The 24,840-nt window shown below is 43.5% G+C and overlaps 1 protein-coding gene across 5 annotated transcripts in view; it reads left to right on the forward strand.

Moving 5' to 3' along the window:
- FAM219A (family with sequence similarity 219 member A) overlaps positions 1-24,840 on the forward strand; it is a 144,060-nt gene that overhangs the window by 74,253 nt on the left and 44,967 nt on the right. For all 5 annotated transcript variants that reach the window (XR_013346101.1, XR_013346102.1, XR_013346100.1 and 2 more), the window contains exon 2: positions 9,066-9,165. Coding sequence is in view for 2 of the 5 variants with exons in the window: in XM_077816602.1 (XP_077672728.1) it covers positions 9,066-9,165 (100 nt within the window). In the remaining 3 variants the exon portion in view is untranslated. The remainder of the gene's footprint in view (positions 1-9,065; positions 9,166-24,840) is intronic.

The raw sequence follows: 24,840 nt of genomic DNA on the forward strand, positions 1-24,840 counted from the left end.
TGTGTCACTACCGGTCAGGTTGTATTTCTGTGCAACAGTGGCTGTGTCACCAAACTGCTGCTTATTTTTCCTGAAGTAAGGAGCGAGGACTAGATGCTGTAATGGCTTTTCAGTGCGTGTATGTTGGTAAAATGTACGGATGATATATCCCTGGCTCTGCTTCTGGCTCAGTCTCGTTGTAATTCTAGCTTGTTTGTTGTCCCAAGGCAAAGCACATCTGTCATAAATATAAAGGGAAAGGTAACCACCTTTCTATATACAATGCTATAAAAATCTCTCCTGGCCAGAGGCAAAATCCTTTTACCTGTCAGGGTTCCTTCCCCACTCTGAACTCTAGGGTACAGATGTGGGGACCCGCATGAAAGACCCCCCTAAGCTTATTTCTACCAGTTTAGGTTAAAACTTCCCTAAGGCACAAAGTCTTTGTCCTTGGATTAGGTAAACGCTGCCACCACCAAGTGATTTAACAATCAGGGAAAGACCACCTGGAGTTCCTGTTCCCCCAAAATATCCCCCCAAGCCCTTACAGCCCCTTTCCTGGGGAGGCTTGAGAATGAACAAGATGAACACAAACCAGCCTTGGATTTTTAAGACCCAAAAAACCCAGTCAGATTTGTTAGGATATAGATATTCAGGCCTGTCTGCAAAGGCCTGTACTTTAAGAATTTAGGTGTATTCTTATCACTTGGCTAGTTAGAGGTATAAAAGAAAGAATCAAAATCACTGTCTGCCAGTGTAAGGTCCTTCTCTTACTGTGACAGTCTGAGGCCCTGTTCTTAGGCTAAGGCCTTTAGCTAAGCGACAGAGGCAGCCATAAGCTGGGAAGCGACCGGTCACATCCTCACATTCCAAAGTAGTCACATTGAAAGAAGGTGCTATTGGGCTGTTAGGAATACAACCCTGTCCTGATAGTGCCTATCAACTCCAGAGAAAGGGAAGTGCTTAGAAGATGTAAAAGGAAATTGCGGTTGATAGTTTTCTATCTGGTAAGAACTCACCTATCAATAGACACAGCTGGGAAACTCTTGTGTCTTTTTATAGATGTAGTTGTGAAATCCTCACTTCTGTATTGTTTTGTCATTATAGTTCCCACTTTGCTATTGTTTATTGGCATGGTCTCTGTCTGGTTCTGTGATTGATTCTGTCTGCTGTATAATTAATTTTGCTGGGTGTAAACTAATTAAGGTGGTGGGATAGAATTGGTTAGCTAATCATGTTACAATATGTTAGGATTGGTTAGTTAAATTTCAGTAGAATGATTGGTTAAGGTATAGCTAAGAATATTAGTATATAAATTAGGGGCAAACAGGAAGTAAGTTGGGATTCGAAAATAAGGAAAAAGGAATGTGTATTTAAGCTTGCTGGAAGTTCATCCCAATAAACATCAAATTGTTTGCACCTTCGGACTTTGGATATTGTTGCTCTCTGTTCATGCGAGAAGGACCAGGGAAGTGGGAGAGTGAAGGAATAAGCTCTCTAACAAGATTCTTAAAAAAAGAGAACTTTATTAGAAGAACAAAAAAAAATAAGAGAACAACTCTGTAAGATCAGAATGGAAAATAATCTTACCGGCAGTCAGATTCAAAACATAGAGAATCCCTCTAGCCAAAACCTTAAGTTACAAAAAGACTCAAAAACAGGAATACACGTTTCCTCCCGCACAGCGAATTTCACAAGATGCATTTTCTTGCTAGATTACTTCCTAACTTTACTGGAGCTGGAGGGCTTGCATTGTTGATCTATTCCCGGCAAAGGTATCACACAGACAGACAGACAAGCTTTTCCCCCCCACTCCAGATTTGAAAGTATCTTGTCCCGTCATTGGTCATTTTGGGTCAGGTGCCAGCCAGGTTACCTGAGCTTCTTAACCCTTTACAGGTAAAAGGACTTTGCCTCTGGCCAGGAGGGATTTTATAGCACTGTATACAGAAAAGTGGTTACCCTTCCCTTTATATTTATGACAGCATCTAAAGATAACAGTCTTCCCCCCTCAAAGACTGGAGGGGCCACTCAACTGGGGAACAACAAATGAGGAAACAGGAGTCAGATCATAGGTCTCCTTGGGATTCTAGAGTGACGTATAGTCAAGCATCAGAACACAAAAGACTTTAAGCCAAGATCCCGTCTATCTCTGTTAGGTCATCCAGGTGGAAGTTAAACACCAGTGGCACTGACTGAAAATATATGTATGGAGGTGTAGTGGGGAGGGAGGCCACTGCGCCTCACTACAGGCAGACTGCAGGTCACAGTTTGTAGGGGAAACTCTGGCCCTCTGCAGAGCACAATCAGTGGATAGTCCAGCACTTTCAGGCAGGGGCCAACAGTAATTAACGGTCTGTAAGGGAGCTCTAGCCCTCTGGGTGGGGCACAGCACAAACAGTCGATAGCCGAGCACCTTCAGGCGGGGTGGGGCACCAAACAGTTTAGGGATCTGGCCTGCTATCAGGGCAGAGCAGCAAAGAAGTTTTGGGGGCCCGGACGCTTAGGCAGGGCAGGGACCAAACAGTCAGGCGCCCTTACTCTAGCGGACAGTCGACAAATGCAGACCTCTGGGCTGACAGGTGGGAAGGCTGCCACCCCAGGGGTGAGGTGGTAGGGGGACCCGGGCCCAGCCAGTTCCACTGCGTCCCAGCCCAGGGCCCTAACAGAGGTGGAGTGTTCAGGCACTGGGTCAGCGGAGAATCCCACCGCAGTACTCTGACTCGCGCTCCAGCAGCAGAACTGGACCAGAGTCTGGTTCCCCTGGGCTACTTCCTACCACAGTCTTTGTGCAGGGCCATGTAGTCCAAAGGTCCTCCGTCTCCTCGGCTGCTGGCAGTCCTCACATCTCCTCAGGGCATTCGTCTGATGGCGGTCCCGGCAGCTCCTCAGAGTACTCGTCTGTCTCCCCCAGCCACAGGGTGCAGCTCCACTCAGGATCTAGTCCAGGATCCTGTTGATATCCCAGCTCCCTGGAAGAGACATCTGCTCCCTCCAGTGCTTCAGCCCTAACTGAGCTCCTGGCACTCCTTTTATACTTCCTGTCCTGCCCCAGGACTTCCAGTGAGGGGGGACAGATTTAACTCTGCCCACCTAGGGGAGTGTAGTGGCCACTCTGCCTCGCTACAGGAGGTTAATGCAGGGTTTGAAAAACTTGACTCTCCCAGGGTAAGCTGAAATTTTGCTTGGGTGAGTAGAGCTAGGAGCCATTGACTCTTTCTGGTTTGGGGCAAAGAGGGAACAGTGACTGGGGGCATTACAGAGCATCCCAGAGTTGTTGCTGTTTTCACAGGCTGGGAATGAGGAATGGAGCTGAGTGCATGAAGAGGAGTAAGGTACAAGGGGGATAGCAGGGGCAACAGCAGTAGAGAAACTCAGCATTAATAGATGTATTGGGGAGTTGAAGGAGCATTAATTGGGGACAGAGTTTGGTTTTTAGGAGGAAGTCAAGATGTACCAATGTAAACTTAAATAAGCACAGGGAGGAGGAAGAGGCATTGCAGCATGACTGCCTTCACCTGAGCTCATAGGCTTAGCCTTAAGGCCAGTGTTGAATTTTTTTTCCAAGCTCTGGGGTAACCCTAATATCCTAGCCAGCATCATCCACTTGATATTTATACAAAAGAATTTGAAACCTGCCAGGTGGAGAAGGTCTGAAAGCTGAAGTCCTTTCTTTACCCACAGCATGGGCCTTTGCAGTTCACGCTTTCTTGACTCCACCCTGCCAATACCTCCCGTGCTCTGAGGCATTTCTGTGGCACGCCTGACTCCGCCAACAAGAGTGCCAGTTGGTTAATCGTTCGAATGTCTGTTCACTTCAAACCAGACAGACTGCCTGATGTCACAGGCCACTTAGCAGCATGCAGTAACTGCTGAGTGGTGACAGGTTACAGAAATTGCTGGCCTGGTCTGGATTTCATTTGGTTAGAGGTGGAAGGCTTGTCTCTTGGCCAGGAAGTATTTGCTTGTGATTCCCCAGAGCAGGGATAGTCAATAGGCAGCTTGTGGGCCAAATCTGGAAGGCCAGATGCTTTTGAATGGACCATAACATCTTTTTATTTACTACTACTTATCAGTATTATTATTGTTTTTGTATTATTTTCTCTGGAGTTTGGACCTTGACAATACCTTGACCAAGAAATCTGGACCTTGACAAAAAATAGATTACCCCGCCTGAGAGTATATGACGGTTTGAACACTTGCTAGTGGAGATTAGTGAATTGCCTACGGTTTGAGAAGCTTTTTAAAGCTAGAACTTGTCTTCACAAATTTATAGCATGAATTCTTGAACCTTTTTCCTGTCACTTAAACCCATGATTGTTTCTAAGGATAAGTTATTTGGGGGCGGGGGGTATTGCCCCACGTGTACTAGGTGCTTCACAGAAAACAGACAGTTCTTTTCTTTGTCCCAAAGTACTTAAAATCTAAATGGCAGACTTGACAAGCAAGAAAAGAGGTAACCTGCCTCAGGAAGGGAAGTTATTCATTTAGACAGATGTACATCGTGGTAGGTCCGGAGTTCTTACAGTGTGAACGCTCCGTTTTTCAGTACATTTGATACTGGTATTGCAGTAATACTGAGAGGCGCATTGTGTGAAGCACTGTCCGTATGTGTGCACACACCCCGAAGAGTCTCTGCCCCCAAAGAGTTTTCCATATGATGCTGCAGAAATTGATTTTTAGGAGGATTTGAATGTTGCATGGGTGGGTGCTTAGCAAATGAGTTTGGGAAGGGCATTCTAAGCATATGGAGCAGAATAGCAGAAGGCACAGATGTTCATAGGGGGGTTATTTTCTAGCTCAAAAGAACCTTGTGTGACACAATCAGTATGGCAGAAACTCCTTTGCTTGTTGAAAGTTGAGCTGGCATAAGTGGGCACCCTGTGGTATGGGGTACATACTGGGTTTTTGTCTTTGCCATTCTGCCCATTTTTTCATTCTCTCCTAAACAAAGAGCCAGGAGCTGATAACATCTGCTGAATTTTCAGACTCTGTTTGAATGGTTTTAAAGCTAAGCAAAATGTGTTCAACTGTCCCTCCTTGTGTGTGTTTGCAGAGTGTATGAGCCCAGGAGAACAGCCTTTGGAAGCAAAGAGGCTCTCTGTTTCACTGGTCGCTCATGGAGACAAATGTGAAATTGCTTACAATATGCTGGCAGATTGTCTTGTATGCAAGCACATCCAGCTATTTTTAGGTGGAAACGATCTGCGTGACATTAATAAGCAACTGGGTCACAATGAATCAGCCTCTGATTATCAAACTAGCATCTTTGAATTGCTGAGTAAAGTAATTGGTAAAGCTGTGCATATCACTCCTTTCTTTATCATTTGAGGGTGGGAGAGCTCTCCCCATCTTCTCATCAAAATCAAAAATTCCCAATTGTTCAAAATATTTACCAAAGGGAGCAGAGCGAGGAAATGTTTACATTTTCGACTGTCTTAAATAGGGCTGCTTCTTAGGATTGGAGTGCGTGAGCAGACAGAGCTAAATATAGTGTTAAGTGAAATAAAACACAAGCTAGCAGCATTTGAAGGGGACAGCTAAACATGATGGGAACTCTGTCAGCAAAATGGAGTTAATGTCCGTGTGCAGGGGCCGATCAAAGCGGGCTGGCTCTCCCCTGAAGGTATCATGGGTTGGATGGTAGGAGAGACATTCAGGCCTGCAGGATGTCAAGGGAGGAGGAGAGGGAAAGGAGAATGCACTTTACAAGGTATCCTAATAGCATATTAATGCCCATGGCACAGTTCTGTTGTCCCATATACAAGATTGCACAATTTGTGAGGTTCATCAGTTCTTTTCTTCACCTCCCACTGAAGCATTCCATGTTGGCCACAGTAAGAGGCAGAATGTCACATTAAATGGACCATTGGTCTGGTCTGATATGGCAGAGCTTGCATTCTTAGTAAAGCTGGTTAAATACTGGGGAGGGGGGAGAGAACCCTGAGCATTCCTTAAAAACCTGAAAAAAGCTTTGTTTCAGCCAGTCTCATTGCCCCTTCTGTATTTGCGCTCAGTGAATGTTCAAGCAATGGTTACTCACGCAGAAGCTTGCAAAAATGAATTTTTAACCAGAAATGGCATATTTCGTAAGGCTAGGACAGAGCTTAGTTTAGCAAGAGGATAAGGTTCCTAATCCCCCCCATTGCCAGAGAAGTAAACAAACCTCCCAAGAATCTGACCCCACAGTTAAGCTACTGCTGTTTTGTGCGCACACAATTATGTTGTGAGAGTGTGGTGAGAAAACTTCAAATTAAACTCTGCTACTAGCCAACAATTCTTGCCATGGCTTCAAGTTTTCCTTCTTCTTAGAAGAATTGTGGTCAATCAGCAAACCGAAATAATATAATGTGACCTACAATCAGTTACACAACATAGCTGTAATTTCAAAATCGGAGTATAGAATGTTTGCCTCGATCTATAGAATTCTGTAAAAAAACAAACACACCTGAAATCCATTAGAATAGCAAATGCATGTGGTAGTATTCCAGTGTGCTTGCAGGTATTTTGTTGAGCAAAGGGCTAATTAATCCAGTCAGTGCTTCTCTGGCTGTATGGAGTAATCTGTTCAAAATGCACAGTAGCAGAGCATTCCATTTTATGTAGAGACAATTCCAACAGAAATACCAGGAAGAATCCTTCATGTTTTTAGTACAGTTTGTTACTATGGTGTCTTGTGTGTTGCTGCACAAAGTGTATAAAATGATATGCAAATGCTAAAATGCTTCTGCTCTTACAAGCCCTGGACACACGCATGCATTAGGAAAATTATCTCTTGTTTTGACTGTTTTCCTTAAGTTTTAGGTTTAGAGAGGAGAAGGCTGGACGTGTGCTTTGAGGCTGTTGATGTTGACAGTGACTGTTGTTCAGACAGAGAGCCCCATAACATAAGCCTGTTTTCTTCTCAATCTACCATTGACCTACTAATCTTAAAACACTGCAAATGGAAAAGTTTCAGTCTAAGCCTTAGTTTGTTCATGCTGTGAACTGATTTCCTTGTGTGACCCTCCCAGTTTGATGCTGGGTAGCTAATTTCCAGTGTTAGCCTCCACCAGGGGGAGGCCAAGGTGGCAACGGCAAACTGGTTGTTGGTTGCGCATGGGGAACTCCTGCACCCTCAGCATGTTAATTTCTATGCTGAGCAGATCAGGTGCTGCTTTTAATGTAAAAAAATTTGCTATCACTCTCCAGCAGCTTTACAAAGCTAAATATTTCATCAGAACCCCTGTCATATGTTCCCTTTTGCATAGGTTTTTAGTACCACGGGAAAACTGACTTGTGAAAAAGTAATCTTTATAACCCATGTGTTCCAGTCAATGACCTGCCACACAACTTCCATTGTAACATGACCAAATTAAGTAGGTAGGTGGATTTTAAAGACCAATTCTGTTTTATAAAGTTATCTAGATAATCGGCCTTTCAGTTGTGATTGTAAAACAGGCCCGGACCAGTTGAGGTTATTAAAGAGCTGTCGTCTTTCTTCATAGGAGTAGAACTTTTTCAACCTTCATGTCATTCCTAAAATCCACTTGGATATTTCTACTGGGCCTAACTAAACCGGAGACAATATTTTCTTCACTACCTGTCCTAAACTGTTGTTGTGGGCTGTTAAACAGCTGCTACATTCCTTCCCAGATGTGGTGGCATTAGCGGAAGGTAAAATGAGTTGTGTTCTACAGCTTTATTTGTAAAGTATTTTGAAATCCTTGGGTGAAAGGTACTGTAAGCATAAAATACTAGTAGTAGTAAAAAGCAATGATAGCTGAGAGAACACAAATAAATAGTGTCTTGGTAAAATATTGCCACCTTAAATTTTGTAAAAGGTCCCAGTTCTATTAAGACTGATCCTGAATGGACTGACATACTTTTATTTCATGAGTGTGCTTTATTCAGAAGGCAAAACATACTCGGCGCACAGTGAGGGAGACCTCGTGCTGAAGGGTGGGTATTCAGCTCGGTGCTATTGCCGTTGCGTCAAGGAATTGTTCACTAAAGGATCTTCTTTTATTGTTGGCAGAGTATACCAGCCTCTTTCTTTGCCACTGACAGTCTCCCCAGAGTGCCAAATTATGCAGGGTTTTTTGTTTGGCGGAGGGTTGGTTAACAAAACCCAAAACTTCGTAATGCAAATTTCAAGAAGTGGAGAGTATGAAAATAACTATCTTATCTGAAATGGCATATTCCAGTATTTAGTATCCCTGGAATATTTGAATTTAATATTAAGCACATGTTTTCCCATGTAATTCTGTCTGTTTTAAATTGGAATTTTCATACGTCTTCAGCTTAGTTTCTAACTCCTAGATGGGAAGAAATTGACCTTATTGAAAGCAATTTTTGCTACAAAGATGATTTCAACAGCTTTGAAGTTTGCAGTGAATGGATTTTAGATCTTTTGGGATTGTGCAAATAAGCAACCTGTATGTTAGAGGGGTTTGCGGAAAGACTATACCATACAATACTGCCTGGATTTTCCGCAAATGGGCCTGGTGGATGGGACATCCAGGGTTCTCCAAGAGAATTTCAGTGCAGCTGCAAGATGCTGAAGACTGACCTACTCAATTGTCTGCAAAATGGGTACAACACAGGCAGTAAGGGTTTCTTGACCCCCTGTCATCCAGGGACCAGCAGTTCAACCTCCATGTCCAGTCAATCCTTGGCCTTCCCGGGGTGTGCCACCAGAGTGCTAGTCATAAATACGGACGTGTTACCTACGAACTTGACTGAAATGACCATGGCATTTCACACAGGTCACCAAACAACCATCAGATGGTAATGACTTTGGGTTACTACCAACCTGGCCTGGATTTGAACTGGTGACAGAAAATCTCCGTATTATCTTGGACAATCTATCATCTAAGCGTGTTAAAAACGGATTTTTTTCAAATAGTGCCCTAAACTTATTAAATGGTTTCCACAGTTCTGTAGAGTCTCTGGGTTTAAATGATGTAAAATACAAAGCTGTGCCTCTGTCCTACCAAACTTGGATGCTGGTGGACTCAATCAGCAGCGAATTAGAGAAATGACTGCATATCTGTGTGTACTAAGCCGTGTCTGATGGTTGGTTGTTTGGTTGTTTTTTTTAACAGGATCCAACCGCTGCATCTATCTCAGACAGAGACTGTGATACAAGGGAGGGAGAGACTGTAGCCATGAACTATAAACCATCCCCACTTCAAGTGAAACTAGGTGAGTCTCTGCATTAACACAGAATGATGGTTTTTTTTAAAATGAAAGCTTGCCAAAGGAGTGCAGTATGCTATGGGATTCTGTGCTGTGACACTCATGTCTGTTACTCCAATCAGTTGAGACAACTTGTTAAACAGTTGACAAATCTGACCGTGCCCCAGACAACCTGTTGCTTAAGAGGGACCTCCTTTCTATTACTACACTGGGGCTTCTAAAATGGAAGCTAGGGGAGTCCCTCCCTCTTGAGAAGACATTCCAGAAAGGGTGGTGTCACCTTTGTCTCTGAAGAGGTGCATCAAGATGAGATAAATATTTAGTGCTGATAAAATGCTAGGCTTGTAAAAGTCATTGAGGTGAAATCCAGCTGTTGTCCTGAGCTAAGCTGAGGCTTTAGCTCAGCAGTGCATTCGCTTGACAAGTCTGACGATCATATTTCTACCATAACTCTGGCGGAATTTCTCCTCAGACATAGCTCTTAACTAGAGTAGACGCTGTGCCTGCTTAGTTAAGCAAGTATGTGTCTGGTGGGCTCATTCATATATGCAAACGATTGCACTGTTGAGCTAAAGCATCAGCTTAGTTCAAGACAGCAGCTGGATTTCATCCCCAATGACTTTCATAAGCATAGCATTTTATCAGCATGAAATACTTATCTCACCTTGATACAACTCTTCAGAGCCAAAAAGTGACACCATCCTTTCTGGTAGGTCAAGAGGGAGGGACTCCCACAACTTAAGTTTGAGTGTTAACTAAGCAGGCACATTGGACACACTAATTGAGAGAGATTTGAGGAGAACTCCCACCAGAGTTTTGGTAGAAATACAGGTTTCAGAGTAGCAGCCGTGTTAGTCTGTATTCGCAAAAAGAAAAGGAGGACTTCTGGCACCTTAGAGACTAACAAATTTATTTGAACATAAGCTTTCGTGAGCTATGAAGTGAGCTGTAGCTCACGAAAGCTTATGCTCTAATAAATTTGTTAGTCTCTAAGGTGCCACAAGTACCCCTTTTCTTTTTGGTAGAAATACAGTCCGTCATAGATAGATAGATATAGATTATCTATCTAACACATATGTTTGGACTCCAATCTTTGCTTCTGGCTGTGCCAAGAATTTTAGGAGGAACGTTAATCGACATGGAGCACAATGGGACTAACTTGATGTCTTGAGCCATTGGAGCTGTTTGTTCGTCCTTGTCAACTGCCGCTACTTTTAAAAACTGTCAGACTCACAAGATGTACTCACAGTTCAGTGTGGCTCACCTCTTTTTGTTTTAACCCTCATTCCCCTGCTTCTTGTCTTGTCTCTCCTTCATTTTCTGACTGGTTTAGGTCTTGAACTCTTCAGGACAGGGACTGTCTTTTTAATCTTTTCAATGCTCTGGGCAAAGTTATAGTGCTATATAAATATTCAGTAGCTGTCCTTGCACAGCATGGGCCATTTAGAGGTCAGGATTCTAGTCCTACTGCAGATGTGGCAAAAGGATAGTGGCATTAACTTTTTTTTTTTTAACGTTGTTAAAGCATAGTCAGTTGTTCTAATGTCAAACTCAGTCCCTTGATCTGACAGTAGACTAATCCATTGTCTGTTTTCTCTATGGATATTCAGACATATAGTAACCACGTGCCATTCTGGGAATCCTGGTTCAAATGAGCTCAGTTAAAATATATACTCAGCATGAACACAACTTTTACTTCCCGAGCAAGCAGTGGTTGGGAATGCTGCATGGGTAGAATGCTACATCCTGGGACAGGATTGTATTCAAAATCATTAACCTGTTCAGCCACTGAATGTCCTCCATATTTGGAAGGGTGTCCCATTATGTCTTGTGACAGAAGCATGGTAGCTGGAAAGTAGGTGCTCAGGAATGGGTGTTTAAAAATAGGAAGAGCCTCCTGGAGTTTTCGATAATTCCGCAGAGTCAGGGGTTGGCTTAAACATAGCTAGTGCAGTAAAACGTTTAGCTTTTTCTCAAGTAAAAATACTGTGGGACCATATTTTAAAAAACACACACAAATGTGCTGTAGTTAGTTCTGTGGAAATACTATCACCTGGTTCTGGTAACAAACCACAGGCATTTACTTATGATTTATTACCCTGACCCCTTAATGAAATTATAGCCTTGATATGATTTTAATTCTACTATATTTGCTTGACATATATTCTGATGCTCCTTTTGTGTTTTTATCACTGTGTCAGACTGTAAAATCCTCGGTGCAGGGACTTTGCCTCTTATTTGTAAATAACTTGATAATGAGGTGTTCTTCAACACTGCTGTCAATGCGTGTGCACCTAAGTGTTCATAGGGTATTTCCAGCTCATCCTCACCAGAAACTATAACAAGTGGAGCTGGTACCTCAAGCCTATGAGAACAAGACAGGGCTTCGATAAGGTGGAAAAAGGAGAACAAAGTAATCCCAAGGTTAAATCTCAAAGTTTGATATCCATTGGAAGACAGCAGTGCCCTATGTGATTTCCACAAGATTCTGTATTGTTTTAATGATGCTTAGGCCACCTACTTCCCATTTCTAATTCCTTTTTTCTGTGCTGAAATCTTCATCAGTATCTTAGGTTTGTCCTGCCCACGTTTCAGATAAAATGGTTGTGTAAATAATAGAGCATTTGTGTAAAATTTAGCAATGGAGCTAGTTATTTGCGTTCCAAGATGGAACTTTAGGTAGGTAGGTGAGAGATCACAGGAGACTTGCTGACTCCAATACACCCTGGTTTCCTTCACCCACCTGGTGGTTGTGATTTGGAGCACGTAATAGGGTTTAGAAATTTTCTTTCTCCTGCTCTCGACCTTACCGCAAGGAAGCAAAAGTTAAGGTATGCAAAATTTCATACTTGGCTAGGAATTGTCATCACATCTAGGGACTGGATGGTAATGGTCATAGTTTCAGGGTAACTGCTCCTGTATTCCTACCCACTGCCCCTACAGTCTAATCCAGGGGTGCCCAGTCAGGTGTCATGTCTCCAGCTGTCACCTGTGTCCAGTCTGCCTAAAGGCCAGCACTTGTGCCTTGCTGTCTCTCCAAGGGCTATGACCAGAGGTACAAGTTACCACACAGCTTTTTCTCAGCAAGCACCTTTATTCTTAAGATAAAAGCATTACAGCGAAAACTGATAAACGATAAAAGTTCCTGTATGCATGATGAAAGCTTTCCAGAGGCCATCAGTCTTACAAGGCCTTAGTAGGCCAAAGTCTTTTCAACCCCTTCTGCAAGGGTCGGGAGCCCCCTTGAATGAAAAGGCCTGTCCATTTGCTGGATCAGAAGGAAGGCCCTGACTCAGTTTAATCCCAGCCTTCTTATATCAAAAGTCCTTTCTTCATCTGTTGGTCTCAATTTGAGACAGCATATGCGAGCCTCCCCAGGGGTGGTACCTCCCAGGAGGGCTGGGGGCATGGTTTGCAAGTTGAGTGATTCCCCATAATCACCCCACACAAGCACACAATTCTTAGTTTCTGGCGGAGCTGTGGCAATCCTCCCTACCTGGAGTTGCATCCATAAACCATCCCATATACTTAACACAATATGGTCCCCAAAGATACAGCCTGCAGTTGCAGTAATGTACTATAGAATTCTCTGCCAGCTATTAAGGCTTCACTGTATCAGAATTACGGGCAATGACTATAGACCTCTGAATTTGATCTGCTATGAGGATGTCAAGACAGTTTTTAGTGAAGCCTAGAGAGGAGACATGTATATACGAAGCTGTAGGTTCTAGAATAAGAGAGATTTCTCTAAAAAGAAAAGGAGTACTTGTGGCACCTTAGAGACTAACCAATTTATTTGAGCATGAGCTTTCGTGAGCTACAGCTCACTTCATCGGATTTCTCTGGGTGTGAAAATGTATGTTCTCTGAATCAAATTTAGAAGTCAAGCTAATGGAGATTTAGATGGTGTAATTAATTAAGACCTTTTTTCCACTTCCCTTAGCAGGTAACCTTTTCCCTTTAGAGTCTCCCTCATTTAGACACTTGGATGCAATGAGCTAAATCCAGAGGTGACCTAGTGTCAGATGATCAGATGGAGATCCATGTGCTCAGTGGTGCAGTCTTGAGGGGTTTTGGTTTTGTTCGGATTTTTAGTGCAAGACTGCATGGTAGAAGTGACCTCAATTGCAGCAGCACCAGATAAATTATCTACTGTCCTAGTTGCAATTGTTTTCCCTCCAAGCTTAGATCTCATGCTGATATTTCTCTTAATTCTAAAACATACAGTGGCTGATGCTAGACAGCCCCATAAGGAGAGGCAAGTGTCACAAAGTAGCCTTTGATGTGAGCTACAGTAGTTCAATTATATCATCTCCTAACACAGTCAGAAATGGTCCTTGCTTCTTGAAGCAAGGAGCCATCCTAGTACTAGTAACAGCAGAGCTATTTCATGAATTAATTGGGTACTAGCACCTTCCTGCTGGCAACCGCATTTCAGGAGATTTCTTTTTCTTCTCTGTGAAATATTGTATGGTTTACTCTTTGAGCAGGTCTATTGTTGGGGAGGAAATTCTCCTGTCCTGGAGCCTGGGGGGCATTTATAAGTTAGGCATGAATGCCCCCACACTCCATCCCTGCCTTTCTGATGGCGCCCTCTCTGCCTCACTTTCCCTGGCCCAAAACACAGCAGCACCATGGGCAGGCAAGAGATATTGAACTGCAGAAGGGACACGGGGAAAAATTGGGATTTGAAGGAGAGAGATGGGGGGAGAGGAGCTGTCCCCTGACAAAATATTGATGATGTTCTGTATTAAATGTAGAAAGAAAAGGAGTACTTGTGGCACCTTAGAGACTAACGAATTTATTTGAGCATGAGCTTTCGTGAGCTACAGCTCACTTCATCAGATGCATACCGTGGAAACTGCAGCAGACTCTATATATACACAGAGAATATGAAACAATACCTCCTCCCACCCCACTGTCCTGCTGGTAATAGCTTATCTAAAAGCCATTTCCAGCACAAATCCAGGTTTTCTCACCCTCCACCCCCCCACACAAATTCACTCTCCTGCTGGTGATAGCCCATCCAAAGTGACAACTCTTTACACAATGTGCATGATAATGAAGTTAGGCCATTTCCTGCACAAATCCAGGTTCTCTCACTCCCTCACCCCCCTCCAAAAACCCACCCCCATACACACACAAACTCAAGTTTGTGTGTGTATGGGGGTGGGTTTTTGGAGGGGGGTGAGGGAGTGAGAGAACCTGGATTTGTGCAGGAAATGGCCTAACTTCATTATCATGCACATTGTGTAAAGAGTTGTCACTTTGGATGGGCTATCACCAGCAGGAGAGTGAATTTGTGTGGGGGGGTGGAGGGTGAGAAAACCTGGATTTGTGCTGGAAATGGCTTTTAGATAAGCTATTACCAGCAGGACAGTGGGGTGGGAGGAGGTATTGTTTCATATTCTCTGTGTATATATAGAGTCTGCTGCAGTTTCCACGGTATGCATCTGATGAAGTGAGCTGTAGCTCACGAAAGCTCATGCTCAAATAAATTCGTTAGTCTCTAAGGTGCCACAAGTACTCCTTTTCTTTCTGCGAATACAGACTAACACGGCTGTTACTCTGAAACCTGTATTAAATGTAGTAACCTGGTTAGATCTCTAAGGACTCTCCTCTCCTCCCACTTTCCCCTCTGCTAATCCCACCTCTCCTGAGATGTTGACCAGGACTAGATGTTATTCTGCTGGAGGCTGTGCTGCTGCTTAAATCTGCCGGCGGGCTCCCGGTTGAGTAGCAAAGGGGGGGAACTCTTTCACGATCTCCAGAGACCGCTGAGCAAGCTACAGCAGTCGCACGCAGGGAGTGAGAGTGGGATAGGCAGTCAAATCAGAGTTTCATGTGGCCATGTAAAAAATGGCCTGTTGGCTACTGGCCCAACCTCTGCCTCGTGCTAATTGTTCATCTTTGTTTCTGCCACTAGATTGTTTTGTGCACAAGAGTCCTGAGATTTTATTCTGTACTACTAGGGAGGAACTCAGACTTCCCGTTTCCTTCTGGTCTGTCTGATTTTGTGGGTTTCTGTGTAGACGTTAATTAGGTTGTCTACTTCAAAATGCAGAAAACACTTAAACTTTATTTGTGCTATCATATTAACATCTGTAAGCCAACAGGCAGGATTCCTGTAAACCACAAGCAACTCTCCGGAATAAACTTTATTTAGAGCATGTGGTTCTGCCAGTGATCTAAGACTAGCAGTTTAATGCAGAATTCCCATCACAAGGCTGATGCAGCATGATGTTCCCCCTGATGTGGTAACATTAAGCCCGTCTTAGAGAGCTGGCTTTAAGGATGGATTTAGATTCCAGGCTGTGGCTTGGTGGAGAGCAAAGTTAATTGAGGAACTAATCCATTTGAGGAAAGAGGGCAGGCTGACCGCACACGCCGTGGTATTAGCTCCTACTGCCTACCTCTTGAATGACATTGATTCATGACAGATATTGCATTGCTCTGCTGCTGGGAAGGAAAGGTATAGGAAACACTAATCAATATTGGTTGAGAACGACAGAGCCTTCAGCATTCAAGATAACAAAATCTGTGCGTTTCCAATCTAACCCCTGCCCCAATAGAGGGTAGCCTTCCTTTCTCTACATAGTGCTCCTGAAATTCTGATTTTTCTTTTTCGATAGACAGTTTAATTTTACTTTTCGAAGGAAATGCAATGGGTGTGGGATTGTTTTGAAAACAGCTACATTAAGCAGCCACAGAGAGCATACAATAGCATAACCCCATTGCTGACAGCATTCAAGGACACAGCACTCTGTGCACAGGGTCGGACGTAATGACTGAAGACAGGTGTCCAAATTTTGCTCAGCTGTGGGTTGCCATGGCAGCTTGCCACAAGTTTAAGAGTCACAGCTAAATTATGTAAAATAGGGCCAACAGCAGCAGCCCCTATTTGCAACACGGAGAGACTGCGAGGTCCCCACCTGACCATTCCCTTCTCAGATCAAGAGGGAGAATTGCATTCTGGGATATGTTGTTTGTAACAGGCACATCTGCATATTAACTATGAATCCAACTTCTTTTGTGGAGCTGAATGTGTCAGTACAACCCTGTTGTTATTTGTCCCTTTTCCTTGATGCCTCTTGCCTGGCTTTTTATACAAAAGAACTCCGTGATCCAAATACTTCATGCAGATAATAGAATAATAAGCAAAGGTTGTAAGTGGCTGAACAAATCAATACCATTAATGTATCCTTTTGTCAGTACCTCAAATACTGTATTATTCCCAATTGTTCTTCTGAGACAGGGCGATTCATGCTAATTAGGTAGAGCAGCTGTTGTTTCTGGGAACAAGCTGTATAGGTGGATTAGAAGAGCACTTTTAACAAAGAAATTGCAACTCTTCTACTAGCTCCCAAGGTTCCAGCTCTATTGAGAAAACTGCGGATCTCATATCCGTAACCATTTGCATTGTGACCTCAAGTGACATCATTATTTTAAGTGCACAAAGCTATTTTCTTCCCTTGGGAGTTCCCATTTCCTTTCAGATTGTGTCTGTACTGTGTGCTGGGGGAATGAGTAATGCGGAAGGAGAAGCAAGTGGCAATATAGAACTGCGATTGATTGTCTTCATGATGATAAAAGTGCAGTCTCCCACTTGGAGGCCTCCTGGGCATGAGAGGAATTTATTTAAACATAATTTCATGTGTTGTTACTTCTTCCAGTTGTAACAAATTGTGCATACAATTTATTGTAGCATCCTTCTTGCAAAGTATCTCAAGGCTCTTTGTGGGGAGGGGGAGAATGTAAAGCTCTATAGATTTTGGGACAGTGGGCCTCGTGCTGGCAGCATGGGGATATGATGGTAGAAAGAGGCCACTTCCAAATGTAGTGGTGATGCAAGAACTCTTGCAGGTTACTTGGAGAGGAGAGACTGGAAGGAAGCAATAAAGGGGAGCAAAGAGGAGGTGAGTGGAGTTTAGTGTTGGTCACAGACTCAAGTGAACGAAAATGTGCCAGGCACAGGAGAAGACGGACTCATAAAATCCCCCTTTTTTACACAAGTACTCTTGGAAATTAATCAGAGAAGCCAAATACGCCTCTACCCCGATATAACGCGGTCCTCAGGAGCCAAAAAATCTTACCGTGTTAGAGGTGACACCACGTTATATCAAACTTTCTTTGGCCTCGAGCATTTCAGTTACTAATCGTCACTTCCCGCCCCCTGACTGACCCCTCAGAACTCCTGACCCATCCAACCCCCCCTGCTCCTTGTCCCCTGACCGCCCCCTCCATCTCTAATCACCCCCAGGACCCCACCCCCTACTCAACCCCCCTGCTCCCTGTCCCCTGACTGCCCTGACCCCTATCCACACCCCCGCCCCCTGACAGGCCACCCCGGGACTCCCACAACCTATCCAACGCCCCATCCCCTGACCACCCCACACCCAGAGCCTCCGAACCATCCAACACCCCCCCCCCCCCCCCCGACCGCTCCCTGAGACCCTCTGCCCCTTATCCAACCCCTCAGCCCTGGCCCAGCACCCTTAACGCCACTCAGAGCAGCGTGTCGGAGCCTGATGTGCTGATCCACCAAAGCGCGCAGCCCCGCCCACCAGAGCACTGCTTCACCGCGTTATATCCGAATTCGTGTTATATCGGGGTAGAGGAATATATATTTTTACTTAAGGAAATTAAATGAAGGGTCCATGGTTAAAGCAGAGGACTGGAAGGTGGGGTCATAAGTGCAAAGTATAATTAAAATCGCAGACAAGGAGGAAACTTACCACATCTATGGAAAACTAAACACCCCAGGCAGCACTGCAGAAGTAGCGAGCAGGTATGCCAGTTATACCCAGCGTGCAGGTAATGTGGCTTATTTTACCCTTATTACTTTTTTTCCATATAGTAAATGTAATGTTGCTGAAACATCCTGGAGAGACTTAACGGGGGCTTCCCACCAGTATACGTCAACAATGACTTGGAGAGGGGCAGCTCTAGCTGGGTTGATGGGAGAATTTATTTATTTCAATCCATGGCGCCTTTGCAGAGACTGCCACAAAAAAGGAGGAAGGGGGAAAATTAGCGCCAATTGTTCTGCCTTCTGTGGTCTGAGCTCCCTTGGAAGCAGGATCCACCAACACATTTTGCATAGCCCACCCGTGGGGAAGGTTTCCCCCTTAGCCTGAATTGACCAGACGTTGTTATTTCTCTGTTGTAAACTTAGTGTTATTTCTAATGTCTTCCTAGGTAGGTGAGCTTCTCAGTAGTACCACTCGAGGGAGACCAGCAGAACTGTGTGTAATTAACATAAGCTGGCACCAGAACAGACCACAGCATCTGCAGACCCTCAGTTGTTCAGTGCAAACATTTTCTGCATTTCGTTCATGAGAGATGAGTCTTAAACTTTGTCTATCTGACAGCTGATCAGATTTGTTCACTCCTTTTTCCTTCTCTACATCGCATATTCAGTTATTAGCAGGCTGCAACCCCTCATCGCTGTTGGTGCCAAAATGCTGGGCCAGCAGATAAGGGTTGCATTGAGTAGGAATAATATGCACTTGTCAAAGAAAGGAGATTGTTATTCTTGACTACCATTCCCAGGCGAAGACGATGCTGACAGTACCCTAGAAACATTCATGTCCTCCCTCTGAAATCATAAAGGATCCTAGGTACCTAATCTGGGCTGAAAATGAAGGAGGTGTGATATAAGCCAGCTGCCATTACACAAGGTCACAGCGGCACTAACCCTTTCATATGGTGGACCACTTCTTCGTTATTTATTTGTATTATAGACGTGCCTAAGAACTGCAGTCTCTCCTTTTAGCCAGCATCTGCCTCTGCTATGCTGTCTCCAGGCCACTTTGCAGTCCTGTTCAGCCCTTCTGTATGCTACTCACCCTCCAATCTTGGGATCAGAAATTTTATCACTGATTTAAGAAAAAATGAAGCAGCCACGCAGGGGGCAAAAAGTGAGGTGGTGGGGTGTTCGTCATTTACACAAAGAAGCCTCTGGACACTCAAGTGTCTTGGACTAACAAAGTATCTGTCAGGCATGGACAGATGCTTTACCATTGAACAGAAGCAGCTCTGAGGACCACAGTCTGAGAATTGTTGCAGCCTGCATAGGCTGCAGTCATTTTATGCCAGTGCAAGCAGTGAGCCATCTGGCTACTTCCCTTCTTTCCTTTCCTACCTTGCAAACTTTTTGCAAAGCTCTGTTTTTTTTTTCTAGCTGGCATAATTTTTTATGAACTGGGTCTTGTTGAAAGAAAATAAAGCACTTATGGATGCCACATATTTACCAGAGACACGATTTGTAAAAAAGCGATAAAATCACTGCAGTAATTGGACAGTCTTCAGCTCAATTAATCCATTCCTCAAGTTGTTAATCACAGCTCTCTCAAGAGGTTCCACTTACTATCTGGGTCAAGGCTGAATAGCTTGTGCTGATGGAACGTGTTTATTACGTCATTCATAGAAATGACACATCACAGGTAGGGACAATGCAAAATAGCTCCAGGTTCATTAGCGTGTGCTTGCACACACACCCCCTTCCAAAGGGAACATTCGGAAATGATCAAACACCAGGCCAAAAGAGAGCGTCATAAAGTCTTGTAATAACAGCTTCCAAACAACCAGTAGAAGTAGCTTCATCCATTATAAGTACGTGGGATCCTCCTTCATTAGCATGTTAACCAACAGACAGGACTTTCTGCCCAAAATCTCATTGGGTCAGATCATGGATGAGATGGGACTTCTATTTTGGTGTTGTGATTGACCACTGAGCAGAAGGGCACATGTGCCAAAACCAAGTGCAGCTTTCCTACGGGAAGGTTGCTATTCTGGTGACAATGCATCATACTTCTCACACTCCTAGTTCGTTCTCTGTGAGGGGCCTGCCCTTTCCCAGTCAGCTCTGACTCTACTTCAGCATTTACTTTTCAACTAAGCCCCAAGCATTTGCACTGTGGTCTGCAAAGTGATGACTGCACTGAGCTAGTGTGGTCCGAGGTAGTGTTTTCAGTCTGTTCTTCCCTGCTGGATGTTTTGCAAAGGATTTAGGAAGAGCAGATGATCTTTCAGTACCTGGGCACAATGAGGTCAGTTGTTCTGGGTGGCCTTGTAGTTTCGGTGTTTATGCAGGACTCATGGCTTTTGACTGTTTCTTATGGTTTGACATAATTGATTAATAGACTTAATGGTCCCTCCTGGCTTTAACAATCGTCTAATCTGACCACTACATAACACAAGCCATAGAAATTCACCTGACAATTCCTTCGCTGGTCCCTATAATATCTGACTGAACTATAGTATATCTCTTAGAAAATTATCCAGACTTGTTTAAAGGCTTCGAGGGAGGAAGGACCCATGTCACTTGTTGCTAAGCTGCTTGCAGGTTCACTGTTAAAAACCTGTGCCTTATTTCCAATTTGACTTCTTGTACCTTCGACTTCCAACCATTGGATCTCTTTATACCCCTGTTTACTACATTAAACAGCTCTGATATCTTCTGCCTGCATATGTACATACAGACTGTTTGATCAAGTCACTGTTTAACCTTTGCTTTGATGAGCCAAAGTAATAGGTAATTTCTCAAGGCTCTCATTGTGAAAAATATTTTCCAGATCTTGGGTTTTAAACAGATGTCTAGGAAGAACCCACCTGATGGACAGTATTTCTTTTCCCTTCCCTCAGAATTTGGCTAGGTTATCTTAGGGTTGCGGGGACACACATGGGTTAAGGAGTGAACTCAAAATACAAATAAATCCTGTTTGGTGTCCCAAGTCATGGGGAAAATACCCACAGTCTCTAAAACTAATCCTTTTCTCTGTCCCCATTGCTAAAACTGTGACTGTGCATTGGTTTTCTCTCACTTCTACTGTAACCTATGCCATCTACTCCTCCCTGCCTCTAACCTGTACAAAATGGTACAATTTTAAAAGCCTTCTCCTCCACTCTGCCTATATATTTCATTCCCTCTTTCAGATCCCTTCATTGGCTCCCTCCTACCTTCCACAAGAGTAAAATTATTCATCCTTTGCTTTAAGGCTCTGCACAGCTCAGTAGGGACCTACATCTCAGCCCGGTTTTTTCTCCTACTGTCCCTCCTAGCCCAGCATTCGGTCCGGTCCTTTTTCTGTAATCTTTGTCCTCGGACCCATTCTTAACTCCATGCCTTTTTCTCATGTTATCTCCTACTCTGAAAACAGCCTGAATCAATATAGATTAAGCTTCTCTGGGCAGGAAATTGTCTAAACTATCTGTCTTGTAAAGCAGCACTGTTCGAAGCATTATATAAATAAACCCTCTGGAATCTTCTAAAACATGCCTATTGTGTATCTAAAAAGCATCCTATTTTACCTGCCCCTTTGTTTACTTCTAAGCTTGCTCTTTCTTGTTCTAAATTTGAAATGATTGCTGCTTTAACTGTACATCCTACAATAATAGTCTCACCCATAGCATTGTTTTTGCTCGCCCGTATGAAATGGGCACAGTTAAGTCAGCTAGTGTTGATGTCTCGTGAAGGAATAGTACAGTTTTCCCCATCTAGCTTAGTCATCTGCAGTTCAGAGTAAAAAGTATTTCCTGCCATGAATACACTGTGAGCCGTATTTGAAAATAGGCTTCAATCACATCAGGCATCCTGGAGCTTCCTGCTGCTGGCTGCCACTTTGTTGCAAGGTGAGAGCCTTTGATCTACAGACTGGAACTTCATCTCTCCTCCTCGCTTCAGTGCTGGAGCTGAAAGTAGGAAGAGCTGACTTTTAAATTATGGGGTTTACATTCCAGTCAGTAGATATTGGCTTGGAATTGCAATGTGTGAGAAAAAGCCGAAAGTTCAAGCAGTTGTACGCTGTGCGGGTCTATCTAAGACATGATGTCTGACATATTGAATGACCCCAAGATAAGAATACATCTTGTATTTAAAGGAACACTGTCAAGTACTGGTTGCTTGAGTTCAAAAGTGAAGTTGCTTTTTAAAATTTACTGTAGATAAAGGAACATTCTCTCTTTTAAAAATTAATAACCACCTTTAAATGAAAGCAGATATCTCAGGATTTAAACATTCACATGCAGTCTTGGAAACCTAATCCAACAGCACTGTGGCAGCACATGGGAATTTGAATGTGTAACCAACTAACAAAAGTAATATTGGCTAGTTTTAATTTCATTGTCTGAGCTGAGTGAAGTGCAAAATGGTTAAAAGGTATGAACCAATAGGGGTTTTTTATATTATGCTCATCCCCATAGGGAAATGGTGAAGAGTAAAGTAAAGCTTCAAAAATCCTTTCGCTATAATCTTTGCTAATGCTAGTAGCATATAAGATGGCTTCTAACAATATTAATGCTTTTTGTCTTGGAAGTGTCTCTTTAAATAAAATGTTTGTTTTAAACCCTGAAGTCCTCTGTAAGATTTCTGAAGCAACATTAAAGCAGGAGAGACACTACTGTACTTTTCTTGTTTCTGACATTGGTTTTCTGTGGCTCCAAATCCCATAACTAGCATTGCTGTAGAAGAGAAAAACGCTCTGGACTACAAATCGGCCAGTTCAAAAAATGCACTTGGCGTGCATAAAGTCCCAACAGCTGTAATGTCAAGGAACGCTCAAATATTTCCTTGAAGCAATTACATTTTCTGCCTGTGAGGTAACGTATGCATGTTGGAATGGAGAAAGGACGATGAGGTCCATTTGTGGGCTAACGCTCTACTTGTCACTTGTGCAGAAATATTTGTTGATGCAACTGTTACTTTTGCAGGACGACTGTGACAGGTAAAGCCAAAGTAAATAATGGAAATAACAAATGAAGAAAGGTAACACTTCCTCTGCTAAAAGTCATCTGTCTGCACTGTTCTGTATGCCTTGAGATTCATGTTCCAAAGACTCTCATGTAGCCAGATTAAGTCTTAGCTTCTCATCCTTGTCCTTTTTTGTTTTAAATTACTTGTTTGATAACTATTGAAAATATTGAAACAATATTTCCTTTTCTAAGATTTTTTTTTTCCAGAGTTGAGATGTTCATAATGTTTGGATCAAATTAATCTGCCATGTCTGGCTATTGGACCCCATCCAATGAGGAGTAAATGTGATAGATTTCTCTTCTAATTCCTTAAAAGGGTCACCAGCACCAGAGAAGATGCATTTGCCCTGCAGCCCTAGCCTTTTACTTCTGGGACACCTTTACGAAATCAGTTGGCTAAAAATCATTTTCCTCCTGTATCCATTCATTGGAAAGGAGAGAAATCACAGATAGCATTCCCAGAAAGGCAACCGGGGGAGAAGCAAGTTAATGTGGAAGCCTTTCACTGCCAGAGACCTGGTTCACGATACGGGCGATAGGTGTGTTCTCTCCCCAGCACAGCAGGTGTGGGACCTGGGTCCTGCAAGCTGATGGTTAGCTGCGTCATAAAATGAGACAATACGGCACACCTCACTGCTGTTGGGGCTCCGTGAATAGAAGTAGCTCTGGGTTGAAATATTAGGGCCACGAGGGTGCTGAATTGACAGTGGTACATGGTTGGGGAACTTGGACCTTTATCTGCATTATTCCTGCTTCTAGCCAGTGCTGTAGATGTTCAAAGCCAGACGGGACCATTATCATCATCTGGCCTTGCCTGCATGTCATAGGCTATAGAACTTCCCCCCAATAATTCCTGGACCAGGCCAAATTTGTGGTTGAACTACAGCATCCCTCATTTGGAGAGAGACCTCCAATCTTGATTTAAAGATTACTAATTTCTCACTTTCAGGAGCTCTGTATTCACACAACAAGAAACCTGATTTAGAGATTTATAATTGGTGGTGGGGTTGCTTGAAGTTACCCCAGGGCTTGCTTCCTTCTTATTTTTATTTATTTATTTATTTACTTATTTACTTATCTATTTTATTTTTTTATGGTAGCGCCTCGGAGCACTAGTCACGGCCCAGGGCTCCATTGTGCTAGGCACCATGGAGTTCTCTCTCCTGCAAGTTGGCTACACACCGGACAAAACAAACACCTTTGCTAGCAGGCTGTCAAACTTCTAGTTAGTCCACTCATTTCCCCTACCCCAGTTAAGATCGGGGCTCCCATTGTACTGGATGCTATACCGCCATTGTTCTGGAAAAAGCTTACAAATGGAGACACACGAGCAAATTAAGGGTAGACCAGGTGAGGTATAACTTACAGATGTACCTGGCCTTGTCTAGCTCAGTTTTATTAGGTGTGGTGGTTGCAAAGGCTTTTTAAACTGGTAGCTTTATTTATTTGTATTGTAGCACCTAGAGGCCCTAAGAGGGAATTGGGGCCCATTGTGCTAGGTGCTGTATGTGTGTGTATGCATATATGTATGTATGTATATGCATATATAAATTAAAAGTCTCTGCACCAGAGACCTTACAGTCTAAATGGGGGCAGGGATGGATGAATTGCAGGAAGGAGTAGTGGACAAGAAGGAATGAAGAGGAAAGGGGACAGTGTCAGCTCATCACCTGCCTTGGCAGGGGCAGCTGGCAGGATCTGATAAGCCTCCCAGCAAAGGAGAGCGTGAAGGTTAAGGAGAGTGGAAGGACCACTTTGTCAGTACTTCCAAGTGTGTAATAGAGCCCAACTATGCTGAATGACAGCTGGGTTGACAGCAAGCTCCCTTCTGCAGCCCATACTGGTCATTTCACCCCCACTGGTCCCAGCCTGTTTCTCCTCCCTATTGATTTGCGTTTCTTTTAGATAGGTTCAAGTCAAAGTAAAATA

The sequence above is a fragment of the Eretmochelys imbricata genome, chromosome 5 (genome assembly GCF_965152235.1).
Source record: "Eretmochelys imbricata isolate rEreImb1 chromosome 5, rEreImb1.hap1, whole genome shotgun sequence".
Taxonomy (NCBI): domain Eukaryota; kingdom Metazoa; phylum Chordata; order Testudines; family Cheloniidae; genus Eretmochelys; species Eretmochelys imbricata.